Source organism: Leopardus geoffroyi, chromosome C2 (assembly GCF_018350155.1).
Source record: "Leopardus geoffroyi isolate Oge1 chromosome C2, O.geoffroyi_Oge1_pat1.0, whole genome shotgun sequence".
In the NCBI taxonomy this organism is placed as follows: Eukaryota; Metazoa; Chordata; class Mammalia; order Carnivora; family Felidae; genus Leopardus; species Leopardus geoffroyi.
Window position 1 is genome coordinate 58587970 of NC_059333.1, and position 16416 is coordinate 58604385.

A 16416-nucleotide genomic window follows, 5' to 3' on the forward strand; every position below is an offset into this window, starting at 1 on the left:
TTGTGAGTTTGAGCCCCACATTCAGCTCTGTGCTGACTGTGCAGAGCCTGCTTGGGATCCTCTGTCTCCCTCTCTCTCTGCCCCTCTCCTGCTTGTTCTCTCTCTCTCAAAAAACAAAACAAACTTAAATAAGCTGTCCCTTCTCTAAGCAGACTTTTTTCATTTCTAATAAAATAAGAGTAAAATTCTGTAAGTAGTGAGTAATATGAAGAAGACTACTGTCTATGGTTAGATCACTTTGGGTCATCAGAGAATAAACTAAAGACTTTCTGTATTTTTAAGTAGCAAATTGTTGGTATATATGTAGATGTTCAGTAAATATTGAAGGAATTAGAGGTGCCTGGGCTGTTCAGTCAGTTCAGCATCCGACTCTTGATTTTGGCTCAGGTCATGATCCCAGGTTCACAGGACAGAGCCCCATGTCGGGCTCTGTGCTGACTGTGGAGCCTGCTTGAGATTCTCTCTCTCTCCCTCTGCCCCTCCCCTGCTCATGTGTGCACACACACGTGCGTGCTCTCTCTCTCTCCCACCCTCTAATATGCATATACACACACACACACACACACACACACATATATATGTGTGTGTGTGTGTGTGTGTGTGTGTGTATACATATAATCATTCACAAATTATGAGTGCCAGCTGTCCTTGGTTAACTGAGAGTAAAAACAGTTACTACATCTTTTTGTTCTTCAATTGGGTCACTAGGTGGGTAGAAGAGAAATTGGAAAGAAAAAAATAGCATTTAGCAATAGTCTAGTGACTCCACATTGGGGAAACACAGAGCCAAGGTCTAGGTATATTTCTTTGTTAACGATAGTCTGTGACTGTTGCTATTAAAAGCAGGGTTCTCTATACTTGAGAGCAAACTCTGGGCTCTTGTTACACCAGCACTACAAGCTATTGCCTCTTGATGGTGCCACACATTTAAAGATTCCTGCTCAGACTTGAGGGATGTGTGCTGTGAATCTTCACATGGGTTAGCATTCTGGGCTAAATGCAGAAATAGACCAGGCACCTTGGACTAAGAACCGGATGCCATGTCTGCTAAGGAACGAGTCTCATCCTTTCTTAGGTGATCAACCCATATAGGAAGGCTTGCTAACTAAATAAGAAGTAAAGCTCATAAATAAAATTCACAGAAAAATGTACAAATGATGAAAATTGAAAATATAGCATATCAATACCAACAGGGTAATGTGGGAGTACCAGTGATTCTTCACAGAAAAATGATCCCTGTATTGGTTGTTAAATTATCGAAATTAAAAGCCATTTAGGGATCTACCTTTTTAAAAATTTCTCATCCATAGGTTTAGTGACCATGCTGGCTAATTGGAATGTGAATTTTTCTTCCCCAATTCTAGAAAAGTTTATGGGAATATTTGCTCTGAAGAGTGCTTTTAAAGTTTGTGATTAGTTTTTCCACAAAAATTATAAAACAAGTATTACAATAGAAACACATACATCACTTTTTCATTGGAAGGATTTTATCAACCATTTCAATGTGCAGATTAAAATCTAACAGGCACTTGAAAAAAGGGAATCTCTTTCTTTGAAGTAATTGTAGATTTACGTGCAATTCTGAGAAATAGTTCAGAGAGACCCTGTGCACCCTTTACCCAGTTTCCTCTAGTGCTAACATCTTGAGAAACTATAGTTGCAATATCACAGCCAGTATATGGACATTGATACAGAACAGATCTATCACCCCAGTCTCTCCTGCAGGCCTCCTATAGCCTCTCCACTTTCCTCCTACTCTCAGCTCCTCTTTAACCCCTGACATCTGTTCATCTGTTCTCCATAGCTATAATTTTATCATTATAGGACAATTACATGCATGCAATCATATGCTTTGAGTTTAGCTTCTTCCTCTCTGCATAATTCTTTGGAGATTGGGCCAGGTTGTTGCATGACATTCCCTTTTCTTCAGCTCCAAGTCTGGGATGTATGAGGTAAAGGAAATCACTGGGAATTCATTTCTGGGTCCCTAGGTGCCTAGCTGATCAGCTGCCTTTTCCCCATCTTTCAGTCTTCTTACATTTGTCCTATTTAGAACATGGCCAGGGTTCTTACATGTACTTGGTGGGAGGAATAGGGAAAAGTACCTCCTCTCCATCTTCCCAGAGACAGAAGTCAGGGAGGTTCATGTTTTAAGTTTCAGAACAGCCAAGAACTTTGCTCTGGTGAAGTCTAATTGACCTCAAGGGGGAAATCTTTATGTTGGGAGCATGTTCTGTTGAAGAATTTGGGTTTGGAAAAACTGATGTTTCCCATTTGAAATTCCTAAGACCATATCCCAGCTCTGGGATTGTAATTTGGATTTTGAGAGAAGACAGTTTTAATAAAATACGGATTCGAATGAAAAGGAACAAGTTTCTCAGACATGGATTCTGCTTTCATTTTGATTACAGAATAAGAGAGGCAGGATTCTGAAAGTCCATCTTTCTCCTTAGATCCTGAAAACCAAGGCCTAAATCATGTCATGCAGAGATTGCAATTTTAAAACTTGTCCCGAGAAAAAGGAAAATGGAGTTACTTCCTTAACATCTCCAATAGGGAAAGAAGACTTGTCACTGTTTATTTGGCATTTCTATATATAAAACTGTCGCATGCTTTTTTGAACTTCAGCACATAGTATTTGCCATTGGCTTTATCTCTCATAAGTAGTTGCATTACAGAACTTTCAGTTGATGTACGATAGTCCACCCTTTCTTTTTTTTACATGTTAGCCTCTCCCACTTTTTTACTCTACCAACTTCTTGATGCATAAAAGGAGTCCCTTACTTTGTTTTAGGATAGATTTTCTGTTACGAAGATTCAGTTGTGGTACCTGTCATGCACTGATTTTGATTGAACAAAAGAAAATATCACCTACGTCCTAAAAGTACGGCAGCAGATGGCATTTTATAAGTTATGATCCTTCAGGGGAAACAAACAAACAAAACTATCCTCTGGAACTTGGTTAAGCCAAGGTGAAAATGTCAACAAATGACAGTATATTAGACTTCTGTTGCGTTTCCTTTAATCATGTGGAGTAATAGCACACATTTGTTAACAGAAGGGGTTTAGGCACTTTGTAGATTTTCTTCTGGAACACTGTCCACGGAAGAGTGTTACTTCCAAAAATAATCGGCATACTTTTTATTTAAATTTTTTTCAATGTTTATTTATTTTTTGGGGGACAGAGAGAGACAGAGCATGAACGGGGGAGGGGCAGAGAAAGAGGGAGACACAGAATCGGAAACAGGCTCCAGGCTCTGAGCCATCAGCCCAGAGCCTGACGCGGGGCTCAAACTCACGGACCGCGAGATCGTGACCCGGCTGAAGTCAGACGCTTAACCGACTGCACCACCCAGGCGACCCGTCATACTTTTTAGATACTATGTGGAAATTATGGATTACGTTGATCACATGAATTTCCTTTCTTTATGGCCAGTGTTTTTCAGTCTGTAGGAAGAAGTGCATTTTCTTCCTTCAGTGATCTGAATTGAGGCAATAATGTTACAGAGTCACTCATAATTGGCACTTTCCTTGAAGCGATATCTATTAATATTTTAAGAATAGTTCACCTCGACCCTTATATTATTCACCTCAATTTCTTATAAAAGTAAAACTTCATCATTTGCATGTCTGCCAGTTGAGTGGAAGTGGCAAAATGATGGCAAAAGGCATCAGGAAAAGGACTAAAATACAGAAGATCTGAGTTAGATGCTTCTTGTGGTGAGAGATTAACTTGAGTCTGCTGAACAAATTCAAGAAATAACTGGAGGTGGAAAATGCAAGTGGCAGAAAGCATTCTTGGTCTAAAAAGCAACAGGATTCATTAAATTAAGTGATAGTATTTTAGGGCATTTTTGGTAAATGAAAATCAAAAATAAACATTACTTCAGCATATATATGTATTATATATAATTTATGTAGTTACATAGCATATTTCACATTACTGAATTATTAGATATATTAATAATTAAATATATCTGGCAAATGTATCAATGATTTAAAATGCTATATGCTAATTATATATACAAATACATATCTATATATATATCTTAATTATAAGCTCCTAAAATAGGGACATAGATAGAAAAGTAGGGGCAAAAAAAAAAAAATAGGAGGGGCAAGTAGGTTTAAGGGCTGACACACCACTGAGTAATCGTAATTAAAAAAAATAATCTGCAGTGTGAGAGATTGACTTATGAAATGAGATTAAAACAACTGAGTTTCTTTGTCTGAGTGTGAGCAAAGACAGGATATGATAAGGTCCTCAGGTATTTGAATGATGCACGTACTCATAGGGCAGGAACACTAATGATCTCTCGAGTATGAGGTGTAGCCACAGGCAGTGTGAAATACAAATCTGCGTTTTAGGTCAAGCATGAAGTGTGTGCATTGGAGAGGAACATGGATTTTTTGGAGGGCAGTTCTTTCTAGAAGTTACTCCCCTGGACTTCCTGTGGGAAATCTATGTTGCCCTGTATTGATTGGGATACAGGGACCAAATGGCAGTGAGTGACTGAAAAGATTCCTTCCTCCCTGGGTTACTATGGCAACTGGGCAGCCCTCTGTTGCCCAAAGCTCAGGCATGTGATGCACCACACGGGGAGGGAGTTTTGAGCAGTGGAGGAATTTTTCTCTCCTTCCAGACTGGCAGAAGAACCCCATAGATCTGTGAATTTTTCAGGGAGACATTTGGCCGCATGACGTATTTTTCCTGTGTTGCCTTTCACTGAGAACAATTGGATTTGGCTTTTAGACTTGCTTGTTTATTAGTACAGTAATCCCTCCTTATCTGCAGCTTTACTTTCCCTGGTTTCAGTTACCCGCTGTCAACCTCGGTCTAGACGCAGCTGATCCTCCTCCTGACCTACCATCGGAAGGTCAGTAGCAGCCTAACGCTATGTCACAAGACCTACATCACTCACCTCACTTCATCTCATCACGTAGGCACGTTATCATCTCACAACACCATAAGAAGGGTGTGTACGGTACGATAAGATATTTTGAGAAAGACCACATCCCTACTTCTATTGCAGTGTATTGTTATATTGTTGTATTTTATTATTACTTCTTATTGTTCATCTCTTACTGTGCCTAATTTATACATTAAACTTTACCACAGATGAGTATGTATAGAAAAAACCATAGTGTATATAGGGCTCAGTACCATCGGTGGTCTCGGGTACATCCCGGGGGTCTTGGAACATATCCCCCTCACCTAAGGGAGGACTCCTATATTCATGATGGTTGCCTGGGAGCCACAAGACAATTATTTATTTCACTTCCATTTTTTTTATGGAAATCCTCTTTAATCATTGATAACAAGCACTGAGCACTTGCCTTGTGCCAGACACTAACTTATTCTTTAGAATAAAACTTTATCCCGCACACACTCCTTTACTGATTTCTCACAAGAACTCTAACATAGGTGCCGATCTTATCATCTGTGTTTTGCAGACCAGATTATAGAAATTAAGAAGGTTGAACTCGTTCAGTGCTTCTGTGTTTTAAGTCTGGTAAGTGCCAGAACTTCAAATCCAAGTCTTTGTTCTTCCCATTAAATCAGATTTAGACACAGGTTCTGCTCTGAAGATCCAGTGGTTCTGTGGGAGAGAGAATTCAATTTCCCCACATATCCTTACAATATATGGTTACAGAGAGAAGCACTGAGCTTTCTTCATGGAGTCCTAACATCTTTATTTCAAAGCTTTTCGTCTTTCTGCTCACTTTACTCCTAATTTTCCTGGAGAAGTGGGACGTACCCCTTCTCTTACAGAGTATTCTGCATGAAGGCAGGGTACACTATCCTAGATTCCCAAGGGCTGGGAAGGATGGGAAGTGAAGTGTTGAGGTTTGGTAACTTATTTGAGACTGAGAGTGCATTTGGGTTTGAAGGGAGGTAGGGAACTAGGATAGTAAATCTATGGGGTGCTCCAGTGATGATAATTTATTTTTTCTTGGGGCGGGGGGAAGGAGGGGATTTGAGTACATTTGCAGACAGAGGCGAAGGATTCAACAAAGAAGAAATAAGAATGTAAAAGAGGGATAATTGGTAGAACAAAACCATAAAGATGGGAGGAGGGAATGTGGATGCAGTGATTCAGGCAGAGGACGTCACCTTGGAGAGACTGAGGGACGGACTCTCCTTAGACACCTGTGCTAACACTTAAATTATATGTAGTGTGTTTCAGAAACTATTATATATGCTATTTTTAAAAGCCTCATGACAACCATACAAGGAAGATATTCTAGCAATTCCACGCTTCATACACAAAGAACTAAGACTCACAGAAGCTACATGACTTTCCCAGGGCCACGCAAGTAGCTATGGAACCAGCATTCAAACTGAAGCGGTCTGGCTCCAGAGTTCATGCTGTTAGCCACCGCGGTACATTGAAGAAAGGTGGACCCGATATATAGAAAGAGGTAGAGGAGGAAAGTTTAGGGCATTGAGCAGGATGACCTTGATCTCCTTAGACAGTGTGTTTGTGTATTTGAGTGTATTGACTGTATTTGAGAAAAGGGTACTGAAAAATCACCGAGTGCCCTGATTATCTGCAGATGCCTTACCCTCCCTCAGTATCTGGTTATCCATTATTATGGAGGCAGAATAGGAATACATGATACAAAATCCTGATAGTAGCCTGCACATAACAAATGCTTGATGTTCAAGTAGTAGCCGTCACATTATTCAGTAACTCTTCAGATAACTTGCGGTTGCCTCCAGAACAGATACAGTCATACAAAGCCATTGCTCTTTCATTTGTCAGATGGGCCTCTCTCCAGTGCAGTTCTCCGATGGGGCACACACGTACATGCTTTTTAAACGATGGATGGCAGAATAAAGCGCTTCCCTGACCACAAGCCTGAAGGTAGACTTCCCAGGTAGACCGTAATGTAAAATGTTCTTAGCTAGACATTAAACTGACTTTTATAAAGATAATTTGTAAAACCAAAAAAATGAAAACTCCTCTCTTATATATACAATTTCTTTATCAGATCAGTTGTCCTAAACTGATAAAAATACTACTAAGGCAGGGCTCCCGGGGGGCTCAGTCAGTTGAGCGTCCGACTCTTGATTTCAGCTCCGGTCGTGATTCCAGGGTCGTGGAATCAAACCCAGTGTTGGGCTCCATGCTGAGCATGGAGACTACTTAAGATTCTCTCTCTTTCTCTCTCTCTCTCTCTCTCTCTCTCTCTCTCTCCCTCTGCCCCTCTCCCGCACTCATGCATTCTCTCTCTCTAACAAAAAAAAAATTGGTTTTTTAATAATAATAATACCAAGGCAATGTTCTGGAAATGTGAAGGCCAGTTACGAGGTCAAAGGACTCTGTCTCCGCATAAGACTGCCCTCTCTTCTGACACCAAGCACAAACTGAGAGACTCCCAGAAACCACCGACAGGTTCATTAACTCACTAGAAGGTCTCACAGAACCCACTGAAAGCTATTAAAGTCAGGATTATCACTTATTTCAGGATTATCATTTATTTATTATCTTTATCTACGATAAAGGATCAGCCAGGGAAGAGATGCAGAGTCAGGAGGTTCCAAAGGCGAAACTTCTACTGCCCTCTCCCTGTGGAACTGGGAGTATTAGTCTACCTGCATTGGTGCGTGACAGTACGCATGGAGAATTGGCAGCCAGGGAAACCTTCCTGAGCTTCAGTGCCCAGGATTTTTATTAGGACTTCATCATGTAGGCATGACCGATTGATGGGTTGTCCACTTGCTTAATCTTTTCTCCAGGTTGACTGATATCACATGCCTCGCAGGCCCCCCCCCACCCCCCCCCCAAAAAAAATCACATGGTTGTCTTTCTGGAGTGGCCAGCCCTCACCCTGAGAGCGATTATCAGGAGTGTGCTAAACAAAGACAATCCTATCAGGTATGACATAGAGTACCTTCCAGAAGCCAACAGCAAAGGCCTGACCCCTCTCTGGGCCAGGCCCTTTCTTAATGACACAGAAAATAAAGGAGCTGCCTTTAGTAGGGTCCCTGAGGCTCTCATCTCTAACTTTTGGGCCCATTACCTGCTTGAAATTAAGCAAGGCTTATCAGTCATAATGGGATTCTGTGGAGAAAACGAAAGAAAAAACTCTCTCTCAGGCTTAAAACAACATGGATCTGTTTCTCCTTCACTCTCCATGGCCAGCATGGGTTGAATGAGGTCTCTGCTCCACATTTCCTTGCTCGGGGTCCAAGTTCATGGAGCCAGCACCATTTGGAGTGCCACTCTGCCATGGCATAGCAAGACATGTAACGAATCATGCCCTGGCTGTCCAGGCAGAAGTGACACACGTTGCTTCTCACACTTCGTTGGCCAATGCAAGTTTGGTGATCATATGTGGTGTAGGGGTGGGGAATTGAAAAGCCATTTTACCCTGTGTCCAAAAAGGTGAGAATTGATCATAATTGCCCCAGTTACTACCCCAAGGGATTTATCTCTAAAAACCAATAGACTCACATAAAAGACTTTTAACCATTGCTTCTGTTTTTTACCTCCTGATTGTCCCGCCTAAGTGAGACATCAGAATGTGTTCATGGAATCCTGGAAATTCTGCTTCCTTGTGGTCAGCTCCATCTCATTCTGCCATCCACTTTTAGGCCAGGGCCACTGACTCTTGCTGGTGTTTCATTTAGGGTTTTTGGTATTTGCTAAGTGCTGATACAAAGAGGAAGTTGACCCAGTTCCCTGCGTGTACCTCATCCTTCTTCCTCCAAAGAATCCCGTCTCTCTAGCCGCAGAATAGTTGCTAATCCCTGAGCATCCTGTGTTATTCCATGCTCTATGCCTTTGTGCATATGGTTCCTTTATAGAAATGCCCATCCCAAGGTACCTGGGTGGCTCAGTCGGTTGAGCATCCGACTCTTGGTTTCGGCTCAGGTCATGATCTCACGGTTCGTGGGATTGAGCTCCTCGTTGGGCTCTGTGCTGACAGTATGGAGCCTGCTTGGGATTCTCTCTCTTCCTCTCTGCCTGCCCCTCCCCTACTTGTGTGTTTGCTCTCTCTTTCCCTCAAAATAAATAAATAAACATTAAAAAAAGAAAGAAAGAAATACCTGGCCCATGCCACTGTCCAACACCTCACACAGACTCATATTTATCCCAAGGACTCAACTCAGATTTGTCTTCCTGAATTTTTGTCTACTACTTCCTTATATGTGAATCTATTGGTTTTCTGTAAAGCTCCTTTACCACCCTTTGCTTTAATTGACCATTTGTGCCTTTTGCTAAGGATGTAAAGGTAGACATGCTGTCTCTTTCCATGTGTGTATCCACATTAATGGCCAGAGAGTAACTTCATAGGTCTTTATTGAATCTCTAGGGCTAACAGGAGAGAGAAGTATGGCCCATACATAGCAGTTATAGTAGGTCCTCTTAAGAAAAAATACCTTCTTTCTTTTTTTTTTTTTTTTAATTTTTTTTTCAACGTTTATTTATTTTTGGGACAGAGAGAGACAGAGCATGAACGGGGGAGGGTCAGAGAGAGGGAGACACAGAATCGGAAACAGGCTCCAGGCTCTGAGCCATCAGCCCAGAGCCCGACGCGGGGCTCGAACTCACGGACCGCGAGATTGTGACCTGGCTGAAGTCGGACGCCCAACCGACTGCGCCACCCAGGCGCCCCCCTTCTTTCAATTAAATTATTTCTAACCACTAAAAGTTGACCCTTTCTTTTATATAACAAGTGACCCGACATGGTTACCTATAACGGAAGGAGTTTAGTAAAGATTTCAGCTGTGCTTGGGTATCAGCAACTGGTTTTTTTTGCACAGTTTGTTTGTGCATTACACTTACAGTCCTGTGGCCTAGACTGGCTGCTGTTGGTTACCAGGAGATGGATGGGGTTGGCAGATGGACGAGGTCCCTGATGGAGGGCTATGAACTGCAGTGAGGCATTGCCAGACACGTTCCTCTGACAAAGAAAGAAAGCTCTGAGGTCAAAACACATTCAGTCTGCCACTTTTTTTTTTTTTTTCTAATTGCCGAGGGAAAGAATTGCATACCGTTTTCTTCAGGTATATATTTTAAGATCCTGTGCCCCCATTCCAAGCGTTCTGTAATATATGCAGTATGTGGAGAGGAGGAAAGGAAAATAGTGAGGGAGATAAAAAAAAATGTATTTAAAATAATTTGATTCAAATGACCTACTTTCCAAGCCCATAACACCAATGTTTTGTGCCAATCAGATGCATAGGCCGTGCACAAACAGCTTCTCAGAAGAATACACAGCAGAATGCTGATTGGGAGTCGTGGGCAGGAACTGGACATCTTCAAGAGGGTGGCCCTCCCAACTTGGCAGGTGGCCAGGTGAAGCACCAGATGAAATGGAGTTTAGGTAGGGGGCCACTCATCTCAATGCCAGTCCCTGGTGGTACTTGACGTTCCAGCATAATTCTTAACAGTGCCCTGTTTGGGTCTCAAAAGTGTCCTGGTCTGGAATGGGCACCCTGGTTTTAGGTCCCCCAGAATGGAGAATATTGGAGTGATGGGTGGGAAGCAGCAAGACTCCAGAGTGAAGAGAGCTCAGGGGAGAATTATTTTATGAGCGTACATTCTGTACAGGGTTTTCCTTAAAAGGCTTCATATAGTGCTTTCCGAAATGCCTCGCAGACTCTCTTCTGACGCACTTCTCTACATCAGTTTATTTTTCTTCGGTGCAGCTTTCATGGGGCCAGTGTGTCTCAGCACAGCCTGGATTTCTTTTAGACTCACGGGCAGCAGGACCGCATGTGTGTGTGACTCAAGCCTGGACAGATTGGCTGTGAACGGGGTGATAAGAATAGAGAGAAGCACATACCAGTAGACCACACTTCCTGTGCACAAGCCTTTGAATACTGCATTTCACTGTCTGAAATAGCATTCATCTTAAGGCTGGGATCATCTATTCCCCGTGGAATTAAGCAATAGCACTGGCAGCAAAAGCAACTATTTTGGGAAGGAGATGTGGGAGGAATTTTGCCGTGTCTGACAGACTAGGCAGAAATACCCTTCGTGCTTTTGAAGACCACGCTGTTCACCGAAGCCCCGGTAAATGGGAATTGACGACTTTCAGATAATCCCACATGTAAGTAATGTCCAGGCTAATGTACACACACTGTGATCTGTAAAGGTCAGTAAAGACTGAGTTTAGATGCTTCAACTTAAGTCCCCCAAATGGCAGAAAGAAGAACTTTTCTTTGGAGATGAGCAGTAGCTTCTAACGCAGATGCTGTTGAGAGGGTTAAAATATAACACCTCGTTCCTGTCCCTCTCTTGACATACGCCCTAGAACGTTGTTTTTTGCAAATTCCCATGTAAACGCTCCTCGATTGTTGAAGGGGTTTCAAATAAGGCAATGAGGGCTGTGCCCCCCCCCCACTCCCTCCCCATAAAGCTGAGGTGGGTAGGGCTTGGCAGCCAGTGGCAGCTGCAGAGATAAATAAACACCGGGCTCCTGGATGGGCAGGATGCAGGAGCGCGTGGGAAGAGGTTGTGCGGCTATGAGTACCTTCCGTGGGACGAGGCCATGAGGACGGAGCTGCAGCTGGAGACCAGAAGTTCAGTCAGTGAAAGGGAGGTGGGGGCTTAGAGGAGCCAGTTTAATAGTCCTTTTGATCAAGCTATTGTATTTGCGGGGGCCAGGGGGGGTGCATACTTTTTAGAGGACGGGTAAAAGCCAGATACGACTTAAATTTTTCTGTCTTGTCACTTAATTCATGTATTTTAATGGAAACCAGGGAATTATGTTGGTCTGTTCCAATTTAACTTTTCTATTAGATGGTCCTTCAACTAGTAAAGAGCTGACTGCCAGAATTTTGTCTTTATAAATTAGCTGCCATTAGAAAGTGAAAATAGCAGCCCAGTGTCACTTAAAAATGTTCTATTTTGTTACTGATAACCAGTTTGGAAAACGTTTATCTATGGAAGGCTTCCGAATTGTTTTCAATGTGGTACATATAACCACAGCAGGTTTTTGTTGTTGTTGTTGTTATTTTATCATTTTTCTTTTCACTTTGGCCTTGGAATTATTGTGGGAGGCAAAGATGTTGAGGTTCCCCACCCCAAAGAGTGCTATCCAGGCTTATGATAAGCATCTCATAAATTATATCCTATGCCTCACAAACATATAAGTGAATTTGCTTAAAGTCAAAAACATCAATATCTACTTGTTTTGCATGGGAAACTTGGTGAAGGGTCAGTAGTGGTATTGTTATAGATATTAATGGCCTGTATATTGATTTTTTTAAGTTTATTTATTTATTTTGAGAAAGAGAGAGTATGTGCAGGGGAGGGACAGAGCGAGAGCAAGAGAGAGACAGAGAATCCCAAGTGGGCTGACTTGTCAGTGTGGAGCCCAATGCAGGACTTGAACCCACGAACCATGAGATCATGACCTGAGCTGAAATCAAGAGTTAGATGCTTAACCAACTGAGCCACCCAGGTGTCCCTCTACTTCTTTATAATTTTAATTACTCATGTGAGAAAATGGTGGAAAAGACCTTTATCTTGTGAGAAGACATAAGAAAAGTATTGAAAAATTTGAAGCATGTCAAGAAAAAAATATTGAAAAAATTTCAAAAAAAATTATATTTTAAATTAAAAGATCCTCTAAGTAGTATTCGTCTTTTGGTGCATCTATTTGTCTAGGATGTTAGAGAATTAATTTTAAGTGCAAGTGTTAAGTTGGCTAATATGTTAGAGGCAGAGAGATAGAAATGGAAGGAGGGTGGAGACTTTTTAAAAAGGAGATTGAGGGGCACCTGGGTGGCTCGGGTGGGCCGCCGACTCTTAATTTTGGTTCAAGTCATGATCTCGCCATTCCTGAGTTCGAGCCCTGCATTGGGATCCAGGCTGACAGTGCGGAGCCTGTGTGGGATTCCCTCTCTCTTTCTCTCTCTCTCTCTCTCCTCTCTCTTCCTCTCGTGCACATGCTCTATGTGAGTAAATAAGTAAATAAGTAAACTTAAAAATGGATTTACCTGTGGGATGAAATTGCCAGTGGTCCCAGCCTCTTCAGTCTTTTTATTTGTGATTGTCTGCATTCTCACACACTCACTGACCTTCCCGTCTTCTGTGTTCTAGGAGAGACAGCGTCTGGAGACGATCCTCAGTCTCTGTGCTGAATACACAAAGCCCGACAGTCGCTTGTCCACTGGCACCACTGTGGCAGATGTGCAGAAAATCAATAAGGAGCTCGAGAAGCTGCAGCTCTCTGATGAGGAGTCTGTGTTTGAAGAAGCCGTGATGAGCCCCGAAACCAGATACAGGTGCCACCAGAAAGGCTCTCTCCAAGAGACCGACTTGGCAGTCTTCGGGGGCGTTGGTCAGAGCAGCGCCAGCTTCCTTTCCCCCAGGAGCATCAGGAATGAGGACCTGCTCAGGGACCTCACGTCTGCCTTCCTGAAACCTTCCAACGAGTCCGCTTATCTTAGTATCCTCCCGAAGGTAAAGGCTACAGAGCAAGAAAGACCAGGATTTAGGGCCTGGGGCTCTGCATCTGCATTGGCCTAGAGACTAGAGGTTTTACCGTGCTTGTTTTCCAAAATATTTTCAGTGAAGCTTCCATTTAAGAGGTAATTAGCTAAACAATGTGCAGCAAATTAGGGTGTTTAGTGTGAAGTAACAAATTTGCACTGTAAAAACGTAGCAGTACAGAAAAGTAAGAAGAAGGAAGTTTCTCTTTTCTCTGCCCTCTCCCAGTTGTACACCTGAGAGATAAACACAAAGTATCTTACCTGCCTTCTTAATATTTCTGTGCATATACAAAGCCCCATGTTATAGGCACAGATGTACAGATACACACACATAGCGTTCTGGTCTTTCTTTCCTCACTAAATGTCTTACACATCTTTGTGTTTCAGTACACACAGCTCTGCCTCATTCTTTTCAACAGCTGAATAGTATTCTCTTGTTTGGAAATACTAGTTATTTTATTTTATTTTTTTTTAAGTTTATTTGAGAGAGACAGAGCACAAGTGGGGGAGGGGCAGAGAGAGAGGGAGAGAGAGAATCCCAAGCAGGCTCCATGCTGTCATCATGGAGCCTGATGCAAGGCTCTCACCCACGAAACTGAGAGATCATGACCTGAGCCGAAACCAAGAATCAGACACTTAACCAACTGAGCCACCCAGGCACCCCTGGAAATACTATTTAAATTGTTTTCTGGGGCGCCTGGGTGGCGCAGTCGGTTAAGCGTCCGACTTCAGCCGGGTCACGATCTCGCGGTCCGTGAGTTCGAGCCCCGCGTCAGGCTCTGGGCTGATGGCTCAGAGCCTGGAGCCTGTTTCCGATTCTGTGTCTCCCTCTCTCTCTGCCCCTCCCCCGTTCATGCTCTGTCTCTCTCTGTCCCGAAAATAAATAAACGTTGAAAAAAAAAATTAAAAAAAAAAATAAATAAATAAATTGTTTTCTACTTTTTTTATTAATAAAACCTATATGCAGCAAATATTCTAGTATGTGTGTGTATATATATAGATATATACACACACACACACACACACACATATATATATGTATAGATAGGTAGATAGATAATCTATACAGATATATCTATACAGATATATATATACACCTATATATATGTCTATATATATATATTTGCACCGCTGTGCAAATGTATCTGCAAGATCACTTACTAAAATTGAGATTGATGGATGAAAGGGTTTGCATGTTATTCATGTTAGTCAATTATTCCAAATTATCCTCTGAAAAGACTGTATATTTCCAGGCGACACTTTCGCTAACAGTTTACGGGCACCCCTTGCTCTTCGTACACTTGCCAAGGCTGTATATCAAAATTCTTCAATTGGCCTGATTAATTGGTGTTTAATCTGCTTGTCTTTAATTATGCATGAAGTTGGACATCTTTTCATATTTTAGTCGTTAAGTTGTATTTTGACCCACTTCTTCACGTTCTTCACTCATTTTTAAAAATTGTCTTGTTTTTACTAAGTAGTGAGAGTTATAAGAAAATTAGTCTCTTATCATGAGTGGTCTTCCCCTTGACTTTACTCCTGATATTTTTTAGATATATAAGAGTTTAAGATTCACAGTTAGTCATAATTATTACTTAGTCTCCTGGCTGTATATTGATTTTAAAATGTCTTCTGAATTTGAGGATTTCTTAAATGGAATTGAAGGAGAATCTTCTGGTGTTACTTTTTTCACATAAGTTAGGAATCTTTTTTCAATGAAATTAAAAATTGTCCTACATCTTTTCTAGAAAGGTCATAAGGGAGCCGTAATAAGATATAAATTTTATCGGAATAAAATAAACACACAAAAAGTGGTAATAAGGAGGAAAAAACAGAAACCATAATCACAAGAATTTACTTAGTTAAATAGACAGGATTAGGTTATTAAGTAACTCTGATCATTAAGTTCAATTCTGAGATTCATGGCAATTGTGGCCAAAGGATCAAAAACAAAAAAGATGTATCAGTTAAATTTTTGTTATAAGAGGGACACAAACCGGTTAAGAGAAAGACGTCATCATGATCCCTAATTCTGGAGGTAGTTTATCACATGGAGTGTAGTTCAGGGGGAATTGGTGTGTTTGTTTTGTCTTTGGCCACAACAAGACTTTTTCAGTGTTCCTAGTTAGCAGTCCACATCTACCTTCTGAGTCCCTTCTTCATCTGCATTAGGACTCGGAAATGTGCAATCCTTCCTTCTCCTGATGACCACATTGACCTTCCTCATTCTCAGTGGAGAGCAGTTCTGAATAGGACATCTGTCTCTATTGCCAGAATGTTGTAACTGTTAGAAACTAGGATCTGGGGGGCAAATCAAAAGTCGTTTGTGTTCAGGCAAAGTAAATGGCCCACCGTTTGAAGACTTGAGCTGTTTTCATCAACCACTGGGTTTTCTTTGAAGTCCGTGGCTTCCTTTACATTTAAAATCCTTTCCCATTTCTTCCATCATGGACAGCTGCCAGATTTTTGTTAAAACAGTAAGCTGTGTGTGTCTCTCTCTAAGGACAATCTTTAGGGAGACAGGTTTCCTCCTGAAGAGGGCTGTGACAAGAAAGCTGCTGGTGTGTAAATGGGCGGATCATGGCAGATGTTTTTAATTGCTCAAATATGCTTTTGTGGAAAAGGAGGCCTCTGAAGCTTCCAGCAGACTCCGTTGTGGCAAGACATATAAGACCGTGCATCCTTTCGAGACAGGAAATATCAAAGGCACCTCTGGTTACAGGCAACAGCTTAGACAGGCAGCAAGTGAGGGGGATGAGTTCCAAGGAGGGAGGTTTGCATTTATTACTTTTTGGAGATAGATATATGTTACTTCAAGACAACAGACAGAAGAATGCTTTCTTAAAAGTCCTGCCCATTTGTTTTGGACGCTTTTCTCTTAGTCATCTGCTCGCTGAATTCCTGGCTTAGCAAAGGACAGTGTTTGTTATTAATCGATCTAAGGATGAGTGGAGAAGAAT

At 41.7% G+C, this 16416-nt stretch overlaps 1 protein-coding gene across 50 annotated transcripts in view; it reads left to right on the forward strand.

The window, feature by feature from the left end:
* Positions 1 to 16416, forward strand: part of PHLDB2 (pleckstrin homology like domain family B member 2) — a 230177-nt gene that overhangs the window by 148892 nt on the left and 64869 nt on the right. For 42 of the 50 annotated variants that reach the window (XM_045501958.1, XM_045501963.1, XM_045501979.1 and 39 more), the window contains one exon: positions 13065 to 13427. In XM_045501958.1, coding sequence (XP_045357914.1) covers positions 13065 to 13427 — 363 coding nt within the window. Of the gene's footprint in view, positions 1 to 10809; positions 11068 to 11406; positions 11560 to 13064; positions 13428 to 16416 lie in introns of those variants that run through there. The other 8 variants (XM_045502001.1, XM_045502002.1, XM_045502003.1 and 5 more) reach the window with 4 other exon arrangements.